The 21881-nt window shown below is 41.3% G+C and overlaps 1 protein-coding gene across 1 annotated transcript in view; it reads right to left on the bottom strand.

The window, feature by feature from the left end:
- LOC104498555 (slit homolog 3 protein-like) overlaps positions 1-21881 on the bottom strand; it is a gene marked incomplete at its 3' end in the record, with an annotated part of 172351 nt that overhangs the window by 60076 nt on the left and 90394 nt on the right. Inside the window, exons 8-9 of the mRNA XM_010141950.1 lie at positions 21528-21599; positions 11551-11622 (exon numbers count right to left, since the gene is read on the bottom strand). Coding sequence (XP_010140252.1) covers positions 11551-11622; positions 21528-21599 — 144 coding nt within the window. The remainder of the gene's footprint in view (positions 1-11550; positions 11623-21527; positions 21600-21881) is intronic.

Genomic DNA, 21881 nt, shown 5'->3' with positions numbered 1-21881 from the left:
AAAAAAAAAAAAAACATTAACCGAGTCACCAAAGCCAAACCACATTTAAAGGTCTTCATTTGCCTGTTACATCAAAAAGGTGGAAAAACCAGAGTCAGCATGAGTACTCTCATAGCTGGGAAATACACAGACCTGTAACAGTGATAAGCTACCTCAAAATACTTACCAGATTTTAATTTTCTTTATGCCCAGCTCTCCTCCCCATTTGTTCAACATTCAACACAAATATTTAAAGAAGTTTTCAGCTTAAAGCACACTGAGATGGCAAGTACTCCCCACCTTGCTATTCCATGCGCACACTCATATACAAAGTCCACGGCAAGAAGAACCTTTATTTCCAGTTTTCTCTACCAGCAGCTGTCTTAAGTCTAACGGAAATTCTGGGAGTTTGACATGTTCTGATAAGCTGTGCAGGGTTAATTTGATCACGGAAGGAAAGAAAACACGATTTACCTCAGAGATAAAGAGAGAAGTGCAGGGTCTGGATTAAACTCACTGAAAGGCAAACTCACTTCATGCCTAAGGACAACCAAGTAGCGGGCCAGATAGCTCACAGGAGTTCTGCAGTCACCGTTCTCAGAGGTTTTCAAGATGATACTGAATAAAGCTGTGAAAAACCTGCTCTGACCTAGTAAGGCAGCTCTGTTCTGAGCAAGGGCTCTCCAGCCTCACTGGATAGCGATCACCTGGGATCCCTTCTGACCTGTCCTACTCCCTTCTGGTTACTCCAGATTCCTGTGCAGTTGTGGAAGAGCAGCACAAAGGCAATTTAAATATTTTCAAAGATATATATAGACATATATTTTTTTTTGCACATCTACCCAGCAGCCAGTTAGCAGAACTAATCAGTTCAGCCAGAAAATCTTGGACAGTACTTGCTCAAGTTCTTAGATTACTCAGCCAGAGTTCTGTCACATACAACAAATATACACAAATACAACAAGGAGCGTTGTCCCTCTGAGACAATCAAACACGAGAGCACTGAAATTGCCATCTGCATATGTGCTATTTTACACTTAGAAGGAAAACAGGCAGGAAATGACCTTCTTACAAGTGCCCAAATCCACCGTTTTTGACTGCTATCAGCCTGAGAAAACAGGTACCCAGCAAACAATACAGGCTGTTATCGCCGTTCTCTGGGTCCCTATGTTCTCGCTACTGTGTCAATGAGTTTGAAGGGCAGCTCTCCGTGAGGCACCACACTAATTAGAAGATAAATGCATTTATAGGTAAAATATTCCTCAGCAAGCAAATGTACCGTCTTAAAGACACCTCTAGCAGCCCAGGGAACTTCATTCTCTACCCTGCTAGGTTGCAGCAAGCATGCTTGTTAGCTGCCCATGATGCTTTGCTTTTGCTCCAAAAGGTGACTTTGGAAGGTGCTTCCTCTGCATAGCTCCCCGCCTTTGCATCGCTGAACCTGCCAGAGCATTGTACTCTCGTTACAACTCGCTGCTCCTATCGCTGGTTTGGCAGAGCCTCATTACGGCAGTAAACAGCTATGGTAACTGTGATACGTAGAAGATGGACGCGTACTTGAGTAGAGCCCTCTTCTCAAGGCGAACAGAGTGCGGCACGGAACTCATCTGCTAGCCCACAGAAAAGTCAGTATCAATTTACCTGAGTTTTCTTCTTTACATGTTACAGAAAACGAAATTTAACATTAGATAAGAGAATGTCCCATAGAAGGCAATGATGGATAAATGAGTTAAATTTCTGCAGAAACTAATAGCTAAAATAATTTTATGAAATCATAGTCAGCACTAGTATGACCCCTCTGGAATCTGTATTTTTGTGACTCATAATTATGTGACATCTAATCCAGACCCCTGCTGACTCCAGCGGAAGTAACAGGGTAATTTTCGTATTAGGCTACGGGAACAGTTCCTCCCATGCATTTGACCTCTGAGATTTCACTCTGCAAGAAAAAAAATAGATGTCATCTCTCACTACTTGCTTCTTACAGCCATTTGTATGTCCAAGCCAAAGCAACCTTCATTCGCTCTTGGTTCTCGTGCATTACGCATTTCTCTTTCAAGCTTGTACATTATCTTTTCCATAAAGAACAGGTTAACAAGTTATTAGAAGGCAGAATCAGCTATCAAAGTTATACAATATCCCCAGACATTCACTTAGGCACTACAAATCCCTTGGTTCCTACCCCTGTGCAGGGGTCCCACACTATTTTCAGGTAATGCACATCAGCTTAGATTGGTCCTTCCATGACAGAGGTTGGGTACCTAAGTTGTACAGGAAGGAAACACAAGCAAATAGGTACTTTGATTTATGTTATTAGATGCTGATTTTTTTCTAATATTATAGTAATATTTTATGCTGCAAGTAGTACTTGTAACAAAGCATAAAGCAAAAATGAAAATAATCTCAGTAATAAGAGAATTCGCAAGAGAACTAAAGTTCTATTTTGTATGTGGGCAACCAGGATGTCTTCCTGGGATGCTTAAGAAGCGCACACGCAGCAGAGCTGTGTGGTGCAGATGCTGTTCACTCCTGTGTGAGGAGGGGGCTTAAAGTCTCACAATCATTAATCCCACTTCATAAACCCTCAGAGCAAAGCTGACCTCGAACCGCAGTGAATACACAGGATTTGCGTTCATTCTCTGATTAGTTTCAACAAAACATAAATAAGCTCAGTGCTGGAAATTAGAACTTACAACGTGACAAGTTTTCCTGACATGAATTTTCAATTACTAGATTCATGATGATTCAACCTGTGACATTTCTGTAAGAGCCAGACACCAGAAATGAGAGGAAGCGATCCTATATATAGCCACAAGCACAGAGGCACGCTCTCTCCTTTTAACAGCAGAGAGAGTCATTTGGAAGAGGAAAGTGCCTGTGCAGACTGCTTAGAAGTGGGAATACAGGTACTACACAGTTGTTCGGCAGTGACAACACCTATTCTGTGTATCAATATGCAGCATATGTGCAGCACCTCCATCTAAAGAGGACAGATGGCACGTTCAGCACCAGCACAGATGCGGACATACTTGGTGGATTGTGAGAGAGATTAACGTCTATTCCTGATCAGAATCAGTGAGAAGGGGCCGGGGGAAGTGAAAAAAGTGAGAAAGCAGAATAAATCATCCCCCAAAAGTTTTTCCTCTTATTTAGTGTGAGTTAGAGGATGTTTTTCGGCCAGAAGCATTAAGGTTTATATTCCTTTCAATACTCTCAGCTGTTTTAAAATATCCCCTCTATGGATATTCCCCATATCAATCCCGATTCTTTCCTTCACCTTTCCGCACTACCACAGCCCCCATAATGGCATCTAAATGTTAATCAGGTATAATAAGGCAGGCTCACATGCAGCTGAAAGTGGTTAAAGAATTTTTCTTTAAATTAACACAAAGTTAGATAACAAAGACATATTCTAGGAAGCAGAAACACTGATCTTTCTTAAACACTGAGGGTTCCTTTTACTGGACTCACACCAGAAGAAGGGACAATATTAAAAGTTGAGTCCTTTTTTAGCAAGAATTACATGGTACTTATTTTGCACCAATTTATGGTGAAAGTAAATTCCACTGGTTTTCCTATTTTGTTAGCAGCTTTATTGGATGAGATTTACACACAGCCTCCAGATGCGGCGCAGCATTCAAAAGGGGGTTAAAAATTCAAGTAGAAATAAAACCACCTACTACCCAGAGGGATGGTGGATTATTAACACATCTCCATTTTCATCCTGCTGGATATGTTAAAAACATGAAGTAATCAGTTGCAAGGCGAGGACCACCACCGAAGGCAGGAGAACGGTTAAAGACCTTGTGGTTCACACGTCACTGAGAGCGGTGCACAGAGCAGAGCAGTACTGCAATTCCACGAACCCATTTCCTGAAGAAGTGAATTTGTCCCCACTCATTGAAATGATAATGTGTTTCAGCTAAGCCCTCTGAATGAGTGTGTACTGACTTGGCACTGAATTGTATCAGATGCTCATAAGCACCATCTGCATAATTAAGATGGTCCCATAATTGAATTATATGCCCAAGCACAGTTTCAAGTGATTAACATTTAAATAACATTTTGAACTCCAAACCCAAAATGACTGAAAAAAATGTTTCGTAAGAGCAAATGGGAATGTTTATATGGCTTTTGCCCTTAGCAATGTTTGTATTTTCAGTGCTGTGAAGTCAAGGAATCAAACTATCAGCAAATAACTACAGAACTCAGAGAACAAATCAGCAGCCTCGCAACCTCAGCACATCCTGGAGGCTGTGGGTTGATTTCTGTGGCTACAGGACGGACCAGAAATCATCCTAGGTACACTCTAGTGCACCAAAAGGAAAGTGTCAGGGAGAAACGCTGCACAGAGCCACTGGAAAACTTCTCGGTTTCACTAGCTTTGTGTTTTGACAGCGATGACAGCATGACGAGAATGAAAATGTTCATCATCCCATGAACTGGCTGGCACATCCCACATGCCAGACTCGGCTGGGGAAAATGAGAACTCTACCAGGAAAAGGCAGATGTAAAATGCACAGGGGACTGGTATGGAAAAGGAGAACGGGGTAACAGTTTTACATGGGTACAGCAGGCTACAAATTGAATATACATGACTTCTGTAGAACATCACCAGCTGAAGGCTTCACCTACACTCAGTGGCACCATGGGGAGCAATGAAAGGACCCTTGGCAGAAAGCATTCCTTGGGATATACAAGATCTGTCACAAAAGGTCAAAAACCCTTTTTTGGCATGTTTTTTCCCCAGCATTTTCTTTTGAAATTTACAGGGAATCAAGCATCATCTTTGATTTAGCACAACTTATCACAGAGAGGAGCTGAAGTGCCAATATGAAAGTATCTGGTTGAGTGCTCCATCATCCCAGCAGTCAATGACAAGCAATATTTAATGACAGAACTGTGTGTGCCCCTGCTTGCTTATTAGCAAAATACTTGTATGAGGTTCCAGGAATGTTTTTAAATAGTCTGGAGTGTAGGGGAGCAATCTGATTGTGTCAAGATATATAAATATCTTCTAAAATTTACATTTTCTAATGTGGTGACTGACTACTGAAGTCTTTAGGGCATCAACTGATAATAACCACTGTGAAATCATCAACATGGTTGCTTGAACCAGCTTCAAGTGTTTCTCCATGTTCAGGAAACTGGGTGATGGTGGTGACAAATTTATTCAACCGAAATTAAAATGGAAAAGTCATAAGCTGATAATGAGTCAAGGAGGAAGCAGAGGGCACAGTCTGGCAGTCCTGTTTTGGAGAGAATTTAAAGACCTCCTTTCCTTTCTGATCTGAAAGACTCCAGTCAGCTCCAGTTGAACACTGACCATAAAACTATCTGCAGTACTCACGTTACTACCCGGAGAATTACAAGCACGTGTTGTCATAGCATCTGGACTTCCGTTATTCAAAGCTCAATATTGTCTAACTTACGCCTGCAGATAAGGTCACGGCTGATTTTAGATAACCACACGTCAATTCAGATGCACAACAGAACAAACAGATTTTCTCAACTTCCTGCGCTACCAGGAAGTTGGTTTCTTGCGTAATAGTAGCTAGGAGAGCTTCTGTCAGAGAGCCTGGCTCGGAGCGCTGGCGTCAGAGGAGCTAATGAATTACACGCTGACGTACGAGCTCGCGGCTGTTTTGGGAAGCCGCATGCGGACAGGCAACAGAAGTGACACAGAATAGGCAGCTGCTGTTACAGTCTTTCATTAGTGCTTGCCTGTAATTGTATTTCTGTGTCTGGCAGCTGCTGCTCCCTCACTTTAACAGCAGTTATTGAGTTTAGTAATACTATCACAATAGCAGCCTAAATGTAGAAATCCAAGGGAAAAAAGCTTGAGGCAAATGGCTTGAAAACAATTCTAAAGCTATGAAAGAGGTCTGTGCGGGGAGCATCCTGCCCTGGACTAGAAGGACGAGGGTTGCATAGTATCTCTGCTGCAGCCAGAAACATTTTCAGTAATCAAGGGAAAAGTTCACGTGTCATTTTGCTAAGAACTTAGAATCAGAGAATCCATAAAGGGGACAGCATGGGCAAGGACCTCCAGAGGTCCCCTGCTCTGAACCCCACTCAAAGCAGGAGCAATTTATAGATATTTAATGCAGATATTTGCTTTATCTGAGAAATAATTATTTCATCATATCACAGGATAATTCAGAATGGCAGGAAGCTTGAGAGGTTTCTTGTCCTGTTAGACTGACCAAAATAGGGTAAGCTATAAGGTCAGACCAGGTTGCTGTAAAGTTTTATTCAGTCCGGTCCTTAAAATCTTCAAGGACAGAGAATGCACAGCTTCCTGGGCAGCCTGCTCCACTGCTTGACGTGTCGTTGTGGAAATGTTTCCCCTTACATCTAATCAGAAGGTTTCTTTTTTTTTTAAATGCCTATGGTTTCTTCTCCATGAGAAAACTGAAGAACTCCATGGAATAAGACAATTTCATACATCAGTTAAAGCTCAGAAGACTGTTACAGGGAGGAGAGACCACTGTGCTATAAAGGACTTGGAAAACCGATTTCTTTATTCTGGCATTTATACACTGTCTGCATCACTATTTAATGATACTTACGTATATAACAGTGTAACATAGACAATACAAAATACTGGAATTGAGGTACATTCCGTAGAGTAATTTAGCATTTCTTTTTTTAAAAAAAAATACTTACTATGGATTTGTGCTTCCCTGGATTTTCTTTGAGCTTCCAACAAGCTCCAAAAGTATACAATAAATAATTGGTAGATCCTATTTTAAGCTGTTAAGTACTGGGATTCAATTTACACTTACACATCATTACGAGCACTTCAAAGTTGCCAAATTTGGCATGGAGATGCTTTCCAAGCAACCTCACCAGAAAAGCTACAGGAGTACCAAGCATCTCACTACTCATCCAAGGAGAAACAGCACAAAAAGCAGGTTAAAAAGGAGACCACTCAGAGCAAGACTGGTCTGGCTGAGTTTTGGAGGGACTGATAGTAGCACTTTCTGAAAGTACACACACGACTTGTCACTTCATACAAATCTATTTTAAATAAAAGTCAGGTGAAGTTGTTATTATCGGATCTAGTTCGAATTTTAAACCCAGGCTAGATGACTGGATTTGGAAGTCTAAGTTTTCACCGCTTTTGAAGTTACTTTACCTTCCGTCAATATGTCAGACTCCAGGCACCAATACGATTATCGGTCTTTTCCAACTATAACGTTGAGATTTCCCTAATGATCAGATTTTAGGAGGAGGTAGCGGCTGTAGGCAATTGGCTTTGTTTTATGAGAGAAGATCACAACAATCCCCTGATTTCAATGTATACGTACCCCAGGAGGATATGTACTTCTAGCAACATCAAAACAGAGTCCACTATAGGGATTCTTTCTTGACCCACAAGCTACGCGGATCTCAACCGTAAGATTTAGGATCAACACGCCTGAGCACTTGTGTGATTAGTAACTATGCAAAGTACATTTCCTCAAGGAAAAGGATTTATTGAAAACTGATACTTGCCAGACGTTTGAAAAATGAGATTTCATCCCTCTATATTACTTTGCCATACAATCTCCTTAAACAGTAGAGATTTTATGATACCTTCATGTTCCAGGAAATAGAGCACTGCGAAGCACAGTGTATAACCGTAATAAAAAGGCTCCCAGAATGTTTGTTTTAATATGGTTGCAGAGAGGAAAGTGTATTACTTAGATATAAAAAATACTGGTTAATGAACGCGGTGCCCATTACCCACAGCTGACAGTCCTGAGCCTCTTGGCTCGCTGTTCGCTGCAGACGGGCTCTGCACATTTGCTCATCGGAGAGCAAGCGGAGCCACCATCAGCTTTATCTGTCACAGGGCTGCTGGAAACGGAGCTGCGCAGCGCTACACTGTGCCCCCTGTGCAGTGACTGGCAGACAGTTTGGCAAACTCAAGGACTCCAGAAGGAGCTTGTCCACATCCCGGGAAAACTGAAAGACAGGTGAGAGGACATTTAAATATATTCCAGTTTCTCCACAGACCAAGGTTACTTGAAGGTCTCCTGGACAGTTAACGGTTATTTGAAAACTTCCACCTTAAACTGAAACCCTTTCCATTCTTTTCATGTTCAAATGTAAGTTACACAAGCAACAATAATTAAACAAACACTGCTTCACAGGCTGGATGGATTGTCATCCCAATAAAATGAAAGTTTCAGTTTACTGGGGGGAAAAATAAAATCAGGTTCCAGTTATCCCTTTCTGGAAAACAGCACAGCTCCAAATTGACCTAAAATTCTCGTAAGACACTTGATCCAGCCTGATGAAAAGAAGAATGCATGAGGATAGGGTACAGTAGCTGCAGTGGCTTTCTAGCATCCTCTCTCCTGGCAAATTCAAGCAGGCTAAGGAAAACTGTCTGGTCTGAGAAAAGCTCCTATTCCACAGAACAGATGTGTTGTCGGACTTCTATAATAATGTTTGCTGCTGCGTTGGTTACAATTGCATATTTAGGAAGACATAAGATTTGTGAAAACAACAATTTAACAGAAATCCAGTTGTGATTATTTATGTGGGGAACGTTAACTGCTTAAGACAGCTAATTACAATGAAGACTCCAGGAGTAACATTTTAAATTACACCAGTAGGGTCTTAAAAAAGCAATAAAAACACCACCATCACCCCACAACCAAAAAAATCTTATTATCTAACCATGCCTGGTTATTTTCTTGCCAAGTATAATATAACATTGGCTCACCCACCTCTCTCTGGTATAACAGAAATACAGAACCCTGCTGCTAGCCAGGTGGTCTTAAACTTGTTCTGCATTCTCCATTTCCCACACACCAAAGTCAAGTGGGGCGGTTTTGGATGCTGTCATGTCTGAGCTGAGCATCACTTCACCCAGCCACAGTGTGTCTGACATCAGTGGTGGCGTCTGCAGATGTAAGGCACTTAATTCTGCCAGAATAGAAGTGGAATGATCTGGACCTATATTGTGACAGCGTATTTAAGCAGAAGGATAACAACACTTCCGAGAAACCGGGGAATTTTAACTAGAACAGTAAATAACAATATTATCTGCTCTGCAATTTCATTTTTTTCCCCTTCTAAACATAATCTCAATGATTTTACACAGGACAACGACTCCCTTTTTCTGATTTTGCCCTGTTTTACCACACCACCAGCATATTTTCAAAAATGCTCCAGCTCAAGCTTAGGAAATTATACTGGCTACCAGGATACCTTAATCAGAGCGTTCTTATCATGAGTGTGTCTCCAGACTAATATGAAGAAATCCAATCTAGAGCCCACTGAACACTAATTAGATCTAATCACAGGGCACTCTTCCAACTGTTCAACAGCAGGTCTAAAACCAGCAAATGCCTTTTTTTTTTTTTTTGGTATCCATTAAAATACGGCAAGCAATCCCATAATAGGTGCTTCAAAGCCATGATCAGAAAAGTGTGCAGACATTTGTTTGCATTTAAAGCACGATCATTCAATGCTCTCCTTGCCAAAAGCTGCTTTACATTCAAACACTTCCAAGAAGACCCCTGACAGGCTCCAGAGCCACAATACTCTGGGAATCTTGTAACGGGGAAGTCACTTATATCATCTCAGCCTGAGAACGTTTCACCGGTTGAAGTAGAACACCTTTCAGTGGTTCTCAGGCATATAGATTTTGTCCCCTTAACAAACAGGCATCACCTGAGCTAATTCAGACTGGACAATTACTGCATCTGGGCTGAAATATGTAATTCGTCGAAAGCCTGCACCACACGCGCACAAGGACTACAGCACAGAGCTGTTGAAATCTGCTTAATGCTTTATGCAGAAGTTCTAGACCCACATCTTTTGCAGGACACTATAAGCCGTGTGTTGAGTGATTATTTTTTTTCTACTGGGAAAGACCCCTGTCCTGGGTTAGACAGAGCAACTGTGCATCACTTCCAACTTGTAACCATAAAACATTTGGGGGGAAGGACTATGATAAAGCTCAGATTTTTTAATATAATTTCTCACTCAGAGGTCAAAGTGATGAGTTAAGCTTTAGTTCTCCTTTCACTTGCAGTGTCTTCATCGTATCGAACACAACCCAAGTCTGACGATGACTAACATGGCAGTTACATCAGCATGTGCTGAGTCTCAGCTTGCAAGAACTTTCATGATTATTGTTCTCACTCATGGCACACTACCTCCCCCTAAAAACAGAGTCTTCTCTGACTGCACAGGTTGGCTGAGAAGGCACTGAAATACTAACAAACTTGTGAGCTGTGGGACAGGAGAGAGGAAAGGAGCTGCCAGAGAAGGCATGTGCAAGAGGTGAAGGCAAACCAACTGGCTGTGTGCAGGAGGGGCTCAACAGCTCCCCTCCACCGCAGCTCAAGGATTGTCGGAACCAAACCATACGTGCTCCTGCTTGTATTTCTCTAGAATAGGGTGGACCTTGTTTGCAATTAAGATCTTAAGATAAATTACATGTTTCAGTTGTCCTTCACTCAACATATAGAGCAATTTCAACTAGTTTGTATTTTACTTCCTTGGCTTTGCTCATGGATTTCTACTCTAAACCTACGCTTACTTTTCTATAGCATACAAACGCAGCAAAGACTGCGATCAGAGTGACATACTCAGTGGTGATCACGAACTTCTGGATGTTCATTTCTGGTTGTGTCAAGTCAGTCAGAAAAGCTTAAAATAATGTGTCTAAAAGCTACTTTTTATTTTATAGTTCATATAATTTAGTGTTTGGGGCTGGATGGTTGTGCGTGATGTAAACCAGAACTGATTAATTTGTCATGTATCACCTTAACTCCAAGTGCATCATCGTGCTGGTACTCAGAATGCTAGGAATACATAGTACACTCACTTCACTTCTGCCCTCTTTACTGCCTGGCTGAAATAGTAGATTATTTCCTCCTCTTTGAAGGAGTTACTGGTTCCCAATGTGAGTATGGAGACAAGAGTGAGTGAAATTTGCAATTTCACATTTGAATTGAGATTTTTTTTAATGCTATATTCATGAATACTGAAGAGTGCATGATGTATCTCCGACCCCTGCTCATGACTGTACGTTAAATTACACAAGGCATAAAACACTCAAATACACAATATATTCTGAAATAATTTCTCTTCAACAAAGCCACATTTGGCATAGTAAGAATATGGAACTGAGCATGGCCAGCAACAAGGAGATCCTTCACACTGCCATTTTGCTTGCGTGTGCCGGTACCTGCACCACAGCAGCCCTCAAGGATCCAGATATTCAACCGCGAATGCTAAATGTGTAAAACCAATCAGACGGCACACCCACCCGCGCATCAGCCGGTGACCCAATTTCCTTTCTTGGACTTCACTGAGTCTGTCATTTCCTCCCCACACATAAATCCTCTGTCTGTTATCCTTTATACACGCTGTGCTATAAAACTGTTGGCACCTTCCTTTTTTCTCAAGCCCTTGCCTCCCTCTTGCCTGACACAGAAACAACAGACTAGCACATCCCAGTGAGTTTTCAGTGGAAAAGGTGATTATATTAATGCCAGAAGCTGAAAAAACAGTAAATCTAGCTAGTCTATAAAATAAAGAAGAGGAAGGGATCATACTCACAGCAGCTGCAGAGACACAAGATCATCAAAAAGGCCCTGGGGAATCTCTGTGATCTTGTTTCCATAGAGCACTCTGAAAGATTCAGGAAGACAAAATAAATCTTAAGTAACAGACCAGTTCAGTGTCCTCCCACATCTCTACATTATCATCTTTATTGATCTTGTGCACCATGCCCAGGATCTGTGGGCATTTCATTTCACTACTGATCTCATTTTCTTTTCAGAGAGCACACGGTATTAAACGAGTCGTTATGATGCAGGCTTCGTCTGGTGTTGGAAAGCATTTTTAACGTAGACACTGGACATCATCCAAAACCTCTATCTGAAATATTTTTCATTCTGTTGAGGGATTTTTTCCCCACTCTTTTTAGAACTATTTTAACCACTGAAAAGCACATCATCTGATGCAAAAACCTAGAATTCTGCTCAGCGATACAATATAAAATTCAGGCAGCACAAGCCACTTGTACATAAAATTCCATATAACTGAATCTCTTAAGGTATAATAATTGGCATGAAATGTGACACAGGCATCATTGGATAAAATACTATGGCTGCACCAGCTGCTCTTGCCATTTCAGCTAGCTAATACAAAGAAATTTAGCCTAAACTGGGAATGGACATATATTTCAGAAACTCAAAAGTAACTCAGGTATAGTTTCGCTATAAAAATCAGTAAAGATTTAATAAAACCAATGAAAGTCACTGTATATATTTATTCAACCATAAATATATATGATCTGATACCCATAATTGAGTTTCATATTAAAACGATTTGCTTTTTAAATGGAAAAATGCACATATAGTATCCCCAGAAACTGAACTAAAGGGCAAGCCAGACTAACCCACCATTATGCTAAGATGTATTACCCAGGGACCAGAGCAAGATCATGCATGACGGGAACACCTGAATTTCAGTCACAACTGAAGTATTTACTCGGGTCATTTCTGCAAGCTGGTAACATTTATCAAAACCAGAAAGTGAGTTCAGAGCTCAGATGGGTCCTGGTAACAGGGAAGATGATTAGGCTCCCTCTGAAAATAATACACCTTCCCTGAACATTTCAATAGCCTTCAGATGGGGAAAACCAGTATTTATGTAATCACTGTGCTCTGTATGGGACACGGCTATAAACCCGCTTAGGCCAAAAACTGTGATGCTTATGTGTCACTAAACCGGTTAACTCCCTAACTTCTTACCATGGAATAACGTGCTAACAATGAATCAATAGCCACGTGGGGCTTGGGCGCTGGCTGAAGTCCTGGCTTAGCCTGTCTTTCAACATTTGAACTATTACAGTGAGTTGAACACACTGAAAAACAAACACTTGGCATGACAGACCATTTACAACACCCTCTGGCCTCCCCCTACCGCCACTTTGGTTTACTCATCATCAGTCCCTGGAAGTATATCACCTCTGCAGCAGAGTTCCCGCATCAGCTCATTTCTGAGCCTAAATAAAATGAATCTACGTAAAATAACACCACTTTGATATGACAATCTAAACCTGAAACTTCATTTTTCATTACTTTCATAGTACAGCAGGAACTGAACGTCTGCCCAAGGAACTAATGATCACCCAGCATCATATTTTCTCTGAACAAATGTAACGTTATTTCTCTCTATCTGCTGCAGAGCCAGCAGGCTGCTTTCAACGCACTGTTACAGTTAGTGGGATTTTGTGAGTAATGAATGCTAGTACCAGCAAATTCTTCTATTTGTTTCCTAATTTCTGCTTCAGAAGACACACACAATTTCCTAGTTCAACAAAATTTCATGCAATGTATGTAGACTTTTATACTCTACCCAAAACTAGACAGAAATGATGAACTTTGAGAGGTCTGGGAGGTCCATTTAGATAGCAGTATCAAAGTACGAGCTAATACTCAAGTCACTAAATTTCACTGGGCTCCAAAAGAACATCCAAACGGCTGACTCACAGCCTTCTTTCTGAGCAACGAAACAGATGTGAGCACCTGTATCAGGAAGCAAAAGCAAAACTCGGCAAACGAAATATTTATAAAAGATTAAAATACGAAGTTAATGCCCACAGCACCCAGTTCACTCCCATTTCACCCTCCACTCCTTCCCATCAGTATTTCTCCAGCAAATGCATCAAATTTGTGTTCAAAGTTTAGGTTATAAGCTCTCTGATGTTACATGAACACCTTCCTTAGCTTTGTGAAGTAACAGGACCAAAGCTGATCAAGAATGTTATAGCCTATAAGAAAGAGTTCAGAAGCCATGGGAAGGAGGAAAAAAATCCCCGCTCCAGACCAAGGGTTACTACCACTGTAGAGGTAAAAACACTCACGTGAAGTAAAACCTTAAAGAAAGCTCAATGCTCACACCCAGAGCAGTACTACTAACAGTACGATTAAATGCAAATATCAAAATAAGACTCTTAGGGTAATTTTTCATTTATTTTTAGTTTATGAGTCAGAAGGTCATCATGCAGCTTTCCACTTGATTTTAAACCTTGGATATGTTTGTGCATGCTCTTTATTGTTTTGAGCAAAACAGATGAAAATAGCTTATGAAGTAAAACAAAGCTTCAGTTTTTAGAAGCCATGAAAAGAAAACAAGCATTTTCCAACCTAATTGGGCTTATGTGCATGTGGCACATTAACATTCAAACAAATTAACAGCTAAACAAAAGTCAGTATGAGAGCTCAGGCACTTGTGTCTAATTCATATTCATGTTCAGCACCGCAGAGAGCCAAATTAGCTAATGCCATTGTCTGCCTGCCATGCCCCAGCTGAAGTCAAACAGTCCTTCAGAAAGCAGCTAAGAGGAGGGGAGAGGAGATACATAATGCATTGCATCTCATTTCTTGTGTTCCTTATTTCCATTTACTCGAATAAAAAGCACAGAAACTTCTGCTTTCCTCCGAGTTCTCATTTATCTGTTTGAGACAGGAAAACACACTCGTACCGAGAAATACGAACACTGGTCAGGTCCTCCTGTCCTGGCTGTACCACCTGCGACACTCCTAACAGTACTCTGATGCGTCAGCCTACGGAAAAGACTAGGTTAGGAACACTCCATCACTGCAGCCGCCTCCTCCACGTCCTGTCATTCTGCCCATCTCACTAGCTCCGCCGCAACCTTTCCAGAATAGCAGCTTTGGGGGAAAAAGAAACCAAACAAAAAAACAACTTCAAAAAGCCAGAGAACAGGAAACTCAGCCAAGTCAATTCAAGAACCTCTCTTAAATCTCCCATGCCTTTACCCACAGAGATAAATTTTAGGAGGTTTGCCTATGCCATTACAAGCTCTAAAAATGTGTGTTTGCTTGCATCCCTCACGTGTGCGGCAGGACGTGCCCTGTCTTGGCTGCTGTGCAAGCTGGGCACAGGAATAGAACCCTCCTTCTGTCCCCCAGAGCCTGAAATATTAGACCCCCAATATTTTTTATTAAAAATACACTAACAAAGTTATTATATAATAAAAATACAATCAACTCAGTAATTGCTGTTAATAGACAGCAGATGCATGAACAAGAATGACATCTATTACAACACACACAAAAAAATCTACTACAATTTCTGTTGTGCACTCCTGGTTGTTCATGGAAGACCAGGTTAGCCAGAGGTCTGACAAATCGCATTTACTGTCAGGTGGTGCTGGTGAAGATACCACCCTAAACATGGTGTACATTTTGGGAGAAAGGGCTTAATTCTATATTCACAATGCTAATCTTGAAAGTAGCAACTACACTAAGCCAAAAGTAAGACAGCACTAGGTTTCCCTTTTCTCACTGTTCCTTCCTCTCTCTTCTCACCGCACATGGAAATCTCTTTCACAAAGATGGAAACCAGTCTGCAAGGAGAAGAGAGTCATAAAGCTGTGCAAACACATCAGACTTGCCAGTGCATGACCTCTATTCTCTCCTCCACAAGGCAGCGTGAATGGTGTGAAGATCATTCCCGGTATTTTTAACTCAAGCAAACTTTTCTCAAATGTTTTGCAGGTGGATTTTTAACACCAGCAACTGGCTGTTACGGTGCAGGTGCAGCTGAGCCATCTGAGGGCTATATTCTCAGCAGTACGTAGAGCCATCAGCTTGCCATTTCACAGCTAAATGCTTTCAGCATGGCCACAAAACACAAGCTGCAGTTCTTCAAAAGTACCTGGCAGATTGGCTCACAACTTGCAGCAGTTTTCAGGCTGCCATCAACCTTCCCATCAATGGGAAGGACACCACCGATAGAGCACAAATCCTGGCTGCACTGCACGTGTTGGAGGAGAGCCCTGGAAGAAGCCCCCTATTCAGCTGAAGAGTTATTATGGATCTGCAACAAGAAATTCCACAATTATATAAAAGTCATAACGAGACATACTGTCTCTTCAGCCTGACTCTGGCATAATATTTTAATATTCTCTCCAAAATGTATCTATTCCAAGATACAATTAAATACTACATTCCAAGTTAAACAGCTAATTGTTACTACTAAACTTCATTTTGCAGGTTAATCTGATGTTCTAAGTAGTTAAAGATTAAACAGTGAAAATAGTCACTGCATAGATTCATCGCAAAACTTGGGACACACCAGACAAAGACAGACTTGAAGCACGCATAGCAACAAGTCTGTTGACCTGGGTGAGAACGTAATTAAGCACATAACAAGCCTTCGGCAGCAGGGTCTCCTTGATTCTGACCTCTTGAACAATGGTAAAATAAAGGAATTTGCAAAGACTTTACCAACACGTAGCCTTTCGTTTGGCATACCATCTTCCAAGGGTGTGAAACACCACTCGCTGCGTTGCCTTTCTTTTACAGTTCACCAGCCTACCTTATCTGCAAATGAAGTTGCAATTTAGCTGCTTCATTAAGTCAGATGACTGAAAATTTCCCCGTGGAAGGTGATACAGACCTTTTTTGGGGGTATAAAAGCTTAGCACAGAATCCCTTACTCTAGACCATATGGTTTCCAGCTAAGAGTTCCTTTATTTTGGCTTGTCTGAAACATTCTTACAGAAGTGTCAAATTTTGACTTCATGCAATGTCTTTTTCAGTCCTCAGAATGATTTTAACTTTCCTTCAGACTGTGAAAACAATTCATGCTAGGAAGAATTATATTTCCCAAGCTGCCTACAACGGCACAGGCTCAATAAGAATTCAAGTTTTCAAAAGAGGAGGAATTGATAGGGGTAAAAACTGCAATAAATTTCTAATATCTGAAAGAAACAGACATGTACTTTTTTTCCTGCACTATTTCATATTTCTTCTTAGGCTAAAGAAATCACAATAAAACTATCCAAAGCAATTTGTTACCTTAAAGTAAGTTTGGCAGTTATTGCAATAGACAGTGTTTTATTGCAGATTTCAAATCACCATGAGTGACACCACATAAATCATCACCCAGGAGATGATGGTCTAAATGGGACTGCTATGTCAAAATCTAAGCTGTCTCTTGTCTTTGTGCCCAGGCTGATCTAAGCTTTTAAATTGTTCACTGGCTTAATTCAGTATGTGAAAAAAAGCAAAGGAATTCTCCCTCTGCAGTGGTCTAAAACTCATTAATTCAGTTTAACATACTGGAGGCTTAGACTATTTTGTCATATCTCATAAAACGTCCCCAGACAGTCTGGACACAGCCGCCCAAACCTACACTTGTGGGAAGTTTACTGACCCCAAGAATAACATTCATTCTTGATACCATTAACAATAACCAAATGCTGATACGATTCTCTCACTGATATTAGACAGATTTTGAATTGATTAAATGAAAAATTAATTTAATTCAGAAAGTGCACGCAGCAATCTTGAAACATGAAACTCTGTAACTTCCTAAGCCCCCAGGTTCTGCGCTGCGTTATTAACTGCTCCAGCAAAGTGCAGCGATGACCATGTAACGCAAACACCCTACGCTACAAACAGAGCGTTTCCCAACTTTTGCTTAAAATTAAGATAATACATTCTTTTGCAATCAGCCGGTGTTGTGACGCTTCAGTGCAAGGGTTCTATTTGCTCTCATGTTTACATGGAAGGAAGTACTGCATGGCAAGACTAATCCCGCCAACACAACAGCCATGGCTACATCACCACGGCTCACCAACATCTGGGTGCTTACTGTTTTTTTACATTCAAATCATTCTAAATACTTGTTTCTCATCTTGGATATTTCATATACGCTACGTATATGTATCACTACATATTGCAGCCTTCAGTGCATACACCCGTGTGCCATCTCTGAGAGACACATAGATACTTCCACTTTTCAAGAGGGGAGACTTTGGTTTGGACAAGCACTTTATTTGTCCAACAGCTGTCACAAACTATACAACACAACTTCCTCCTCCCAAATCCCACAGCAGCATCTTTAAAACTAAAGATCCTTTTCCTTCAACTTTGTTCTCTCAAAAGCAGAGCCTGGATGTTCAGTTTTATCCATAAAGAGGTTTGAGGTTTGTTTCATACTGAAAACACACCAAGGATCTAAGCTGTAGTGCCTAAGTATGGAAAGGGAACCTCAGACACTGTAACAGAATTAAATCCACAGGGCATACAGACCCCAAGCCGACCCGCGACTCACAACGCCACCTGCATGTGACACAATGAGGGAAAAAGAAAAAGCCAGAAAACTCTGGGAAGAAGGAAAAAAAAATGTTCCTAAAGAAGAATGATTCCAGTTCCTTAATTGTTCTCACAACCAGGAAAGTAGTCCCCAAAGTTATATACGTGCCCAAATATTTTTAAGAAAAACTAAGTAGAAATTCCTTGTTCCACGCAGTCATTATATGAATAGGGAACGAAATCCCACTGAAAGATGGGCATGGAGAAAAAACCTCTCTTCTTCCCGTGTGAGGCGAACGGCAAAGTCTGGAGTCCTTACAAGAACAAGCTTGCCTTTCTTTTGCTAAATGCAGATAAACCCTAAGGTAGAAAGGGCTTATTTAAAGTGTCAAGATTTTGTGACCCGTTTGACTCCCATACGTGGATTTCTTGTTAGAGAAAATATATAGATTCAAGATAAAAACTTATGATCTGCTGGCATATGGATCACTTAGCACTTTTAAAACATTTAAGTTTTATACCTTTTAGGGGAAGCTGCTCCTGCAATAAACACTCCTATGTTTTGAAAACTGTAACACTGGTTTTTATAACTATTTTTCCTTCCATCTCTACTTAGGCACAATAGGGAGAGTGCTCGGAGAAAAAATTCTGCCTGGAAACACTAACCGAAGGTAACTTCAGAATAAAGTCGGTAGCAGCCCCCTATATATAGGTCTCCATTAGCCAGCCAGACTAACAACGTTGGCTGTCTTCCAGGGAAGCACTTTCCCTCCCCTGGACCCACGGGGAGCACCGCAGTTGCACGCAAGCAGGGAGTAAAGGGAGGAGCAGAAAATGAGAATAATGCGGGGGAAAATAGCAAGGTTTTGGGGCAATACGGCAGCACTTCATTTTTATGGAAACAAAGTTGCTTACTTTCATTTGCACATTAACATTTTCCCCTCCTTTATTCTTCTTTTAACTCAGCTAGCTGGAAATTCCAGCTGCTCTGTGCACGGATTAAACCGCAGTGGTGCCTCATTAAAATGCATGCGACCAATCACATTTGACTTACATGTATGAAAAATAGAAGTTACCCTCAGCTGAGCTGAAGCATTGTATGCAGAGCAGTTTTCCTTCAGGGCATGCAGCTGACTAAAGTTACTGGGGCCTCAGGCACCAAAAAGACCAAGCTGCTTAAAAGAGAGAACACTGGTAAGCAAACTGTCTTACTTCATTTCTACCTCCTTGTTCTTTCCCCTTCGGCAGTTTCATTGGGACGGCTGGCACTTCAAAGGAGTCCTCTGCTCCTGCACTTTCTTATCTTCCTGCAGTTGACAGCACTGGACTGGTGGTTATGGCAGAGATCAGATGAAAGAAGATCCTCTACTCAGAAGTAGAAACCTCAGGGAGGTTTCTTGAGCAAAACCCAGATTCTGCGGAGCACCAGATAATCTTGCTCCATAAAGATATCCAGGGCTCAGAAACTGAAACAACTACAGGAGTGACAGCAGGGAAGAATCTGCCACAGGTCTGGGTGACAGGTCATGAAAGATCACGGAAATAACTCGTGCCTATCAGCCACAGGGAGAAGACTTTTAAGACCTCCCTGCAATGAACAGCAGGAGTAAAACCTTTCAGAAGAAAGTAACAGCCAATGGCAAGCACTCCAGACGACTGAACCTAGAGGAGGAGGCTGACAATTTCAAGGCTAGAGTCGATACTGGCCTAGAAACCAGTTGAGATGAGAGACGTGCTGTGTGTTACAACAGCTTTGTGCGGCTGCAGTAGAAGGAGACTGAGGCAAATGCTGAACAACGGAAAGACTGCTCAGAGACAGGTTCCTTACTATAGCCCTTTCTGTGCTGCACCGCATCTCTCTGCCCTCTCTCTTGCCCCCAAAACCTTCTAACTTTAAGTTAAGCACCATACTACCCACTTGGATATAACCATATTGAAACATAATTCACTTAAAACAGTTTTGGATGACTGGGCAGAGAACACATAGTCATTTCACTTGCTTCTGTGTGCACAAAGCACCTGCAAATTCCTGCCCAATTTCCTCTCTGTCCACTCTAATGTGTTCTGTCCCACTCCTGAGGCCACCTGGGGGGATCTGCATTAGCTACAGCTAAAGCTGAGTAACTCCCAAGTTGGGAAGACAACCCCAGTAGAAAAGTCTCGCTTGTACAGCTTGTTTCTAGAACAGAAAGCTCCAGCACTGCAGCATCAGCAGCAGTTTCCCACTAAGCCAAAGCCGTGGTGTTCAGTAAATGTCACTCTCCTCCTGAACCACGTCCAGACAGCATTGAGAGGTTTGACCATTTCCACAGCACGTTGAGTAACACTGCCCTATCTATTCAAAGACTAGCAACACTTTTTATATATTTCTGGCATTCTCCCAGCTGCGTTTAGGGCCCCCCAAAAGGCCCATCCTTCTACATTCTGGCTCAGACGTTTACTGCAACATGTAAGTTCTGTGCTGAATAACTCTCTCACGTTATCACTAGTCAAGAAGTTACGTAGGTTGTTGGAATTCTCCAGCATTCAGAGAATAAAATCATGACAGCTTTTAGAAATAAACTACACACTTAAAATCAAAGTGTGTTATATGAATACTAATGAACTAAATGTTTTAAAATTAACACAGGTTATTTTACCATTCCAGCTGAGCTTATCCTCTTCTCTCAACCCGGGGCTCTTTCTAACACTGTTCTGGTTCATTGTCCATGTGCAGCTTCTGACCTTGTATGGCTCCTTTCACCCATTAAAAGCTACCCTGTTTTAATAGTGCTGTGGTTGAAATATAGCTGCATTTAAATTCAACTCAGTGCTAAAACAGTTTCTGTGTTCTATAAAGAGAAACGAATGGTTGTCAAGAGATCCTACGTTCTTTCTATCTGCTGTATGAAGGACATTTTAGTCCCCTTCCGGCTTAATAAAGTAGTAATTACAGCTAGAAAATATAAACATTTTCTTAAGAGCTTAGGTTCTTCCTCAATGAGTTTAAAAAAAACAAAAACACCCCCCCCCGCCGCCCCCAACCTTACAAGAAGAGTGCAATCTCAGTTCTTCATTACAGAAGAAAAAGTCAATATGGAACTATTTTCCCTAACTCCTCCCTGATTAACAGCACCAGTCTGAGCTCAGACGAGGTTTTGGTGTGCCATGACGAGAGGACAGTGTGGATTAGCCTGCCAGTGCCCATGTACAGTAGATCTGCTGCTGCACTGGTTTGAACAAGTGAACAAGTCAGTAACCTCAGGGGTGTTCATCCGTTAAGAACTTGCTAGAGGTGTGTAAACAGTTCCTCCTAACCTTCACGACCAATTTTTCATTTACAAAAGATCAAACGCTTCATGCAAGTTGGCAAGTGCACACAGAAACGTAAGTTCTCCCAGACAGCACATGACCGTTCTGATTTCTCTTACACGCAAGCTCTCCCCAAATGCCCATTCAGTTCTCTTTTCTACTTACAATGAAATGAGAGATTTCAAGCCTCTGAATGCATCAGGCGCAATGTCAGATATTTGATTCTTGCTGATGTCACTGTAAAGAGAAGGAAGGATTAAAAAATATTCATAAACAGGAATTAGATGAAAATATCTCAGCTGTAGATTATTGGAAGAATATACTTGATACGAAAACAGAACTAAAAGATCATACTGCCTCAGAGAAATAATAAACTATGTAAGAGCACAGATAGGCAAATTCCAGGAACGACCAGAAAACATCCGCCAGTACAACAGGCCATAGCCTCGATAAATCGGCAGCTCCCCTCTTAATACAGTCTTTCATTTTATGGACATTTAGACAAAGAGTTGTAGGAAG

The sequence above is a fragment of the Buceros rhinoceros genome, unplaced genomic scaffold, assembly GCF_000710305.1.
Source record: "Buceros rhinoceros silvestris isolate BGI_N320 unplaced genomic scaffold, ASM71030v1 scaffold12558, whole genome shotgun sequence".
In the NCBI taxonomy this organism is placed as follows: domain Eukaryota; kingdom Metazoa; phylum Chordata; class Aves; order Bucerotiformes; family Bucerotidae; genus Buceros; species Buceros rhinoceros.
The sequence above is the reverse complement of the archived record's forward strand: the minus strand, read 5'-3'. Positions and strand labels throughout refer to the sequence as shown.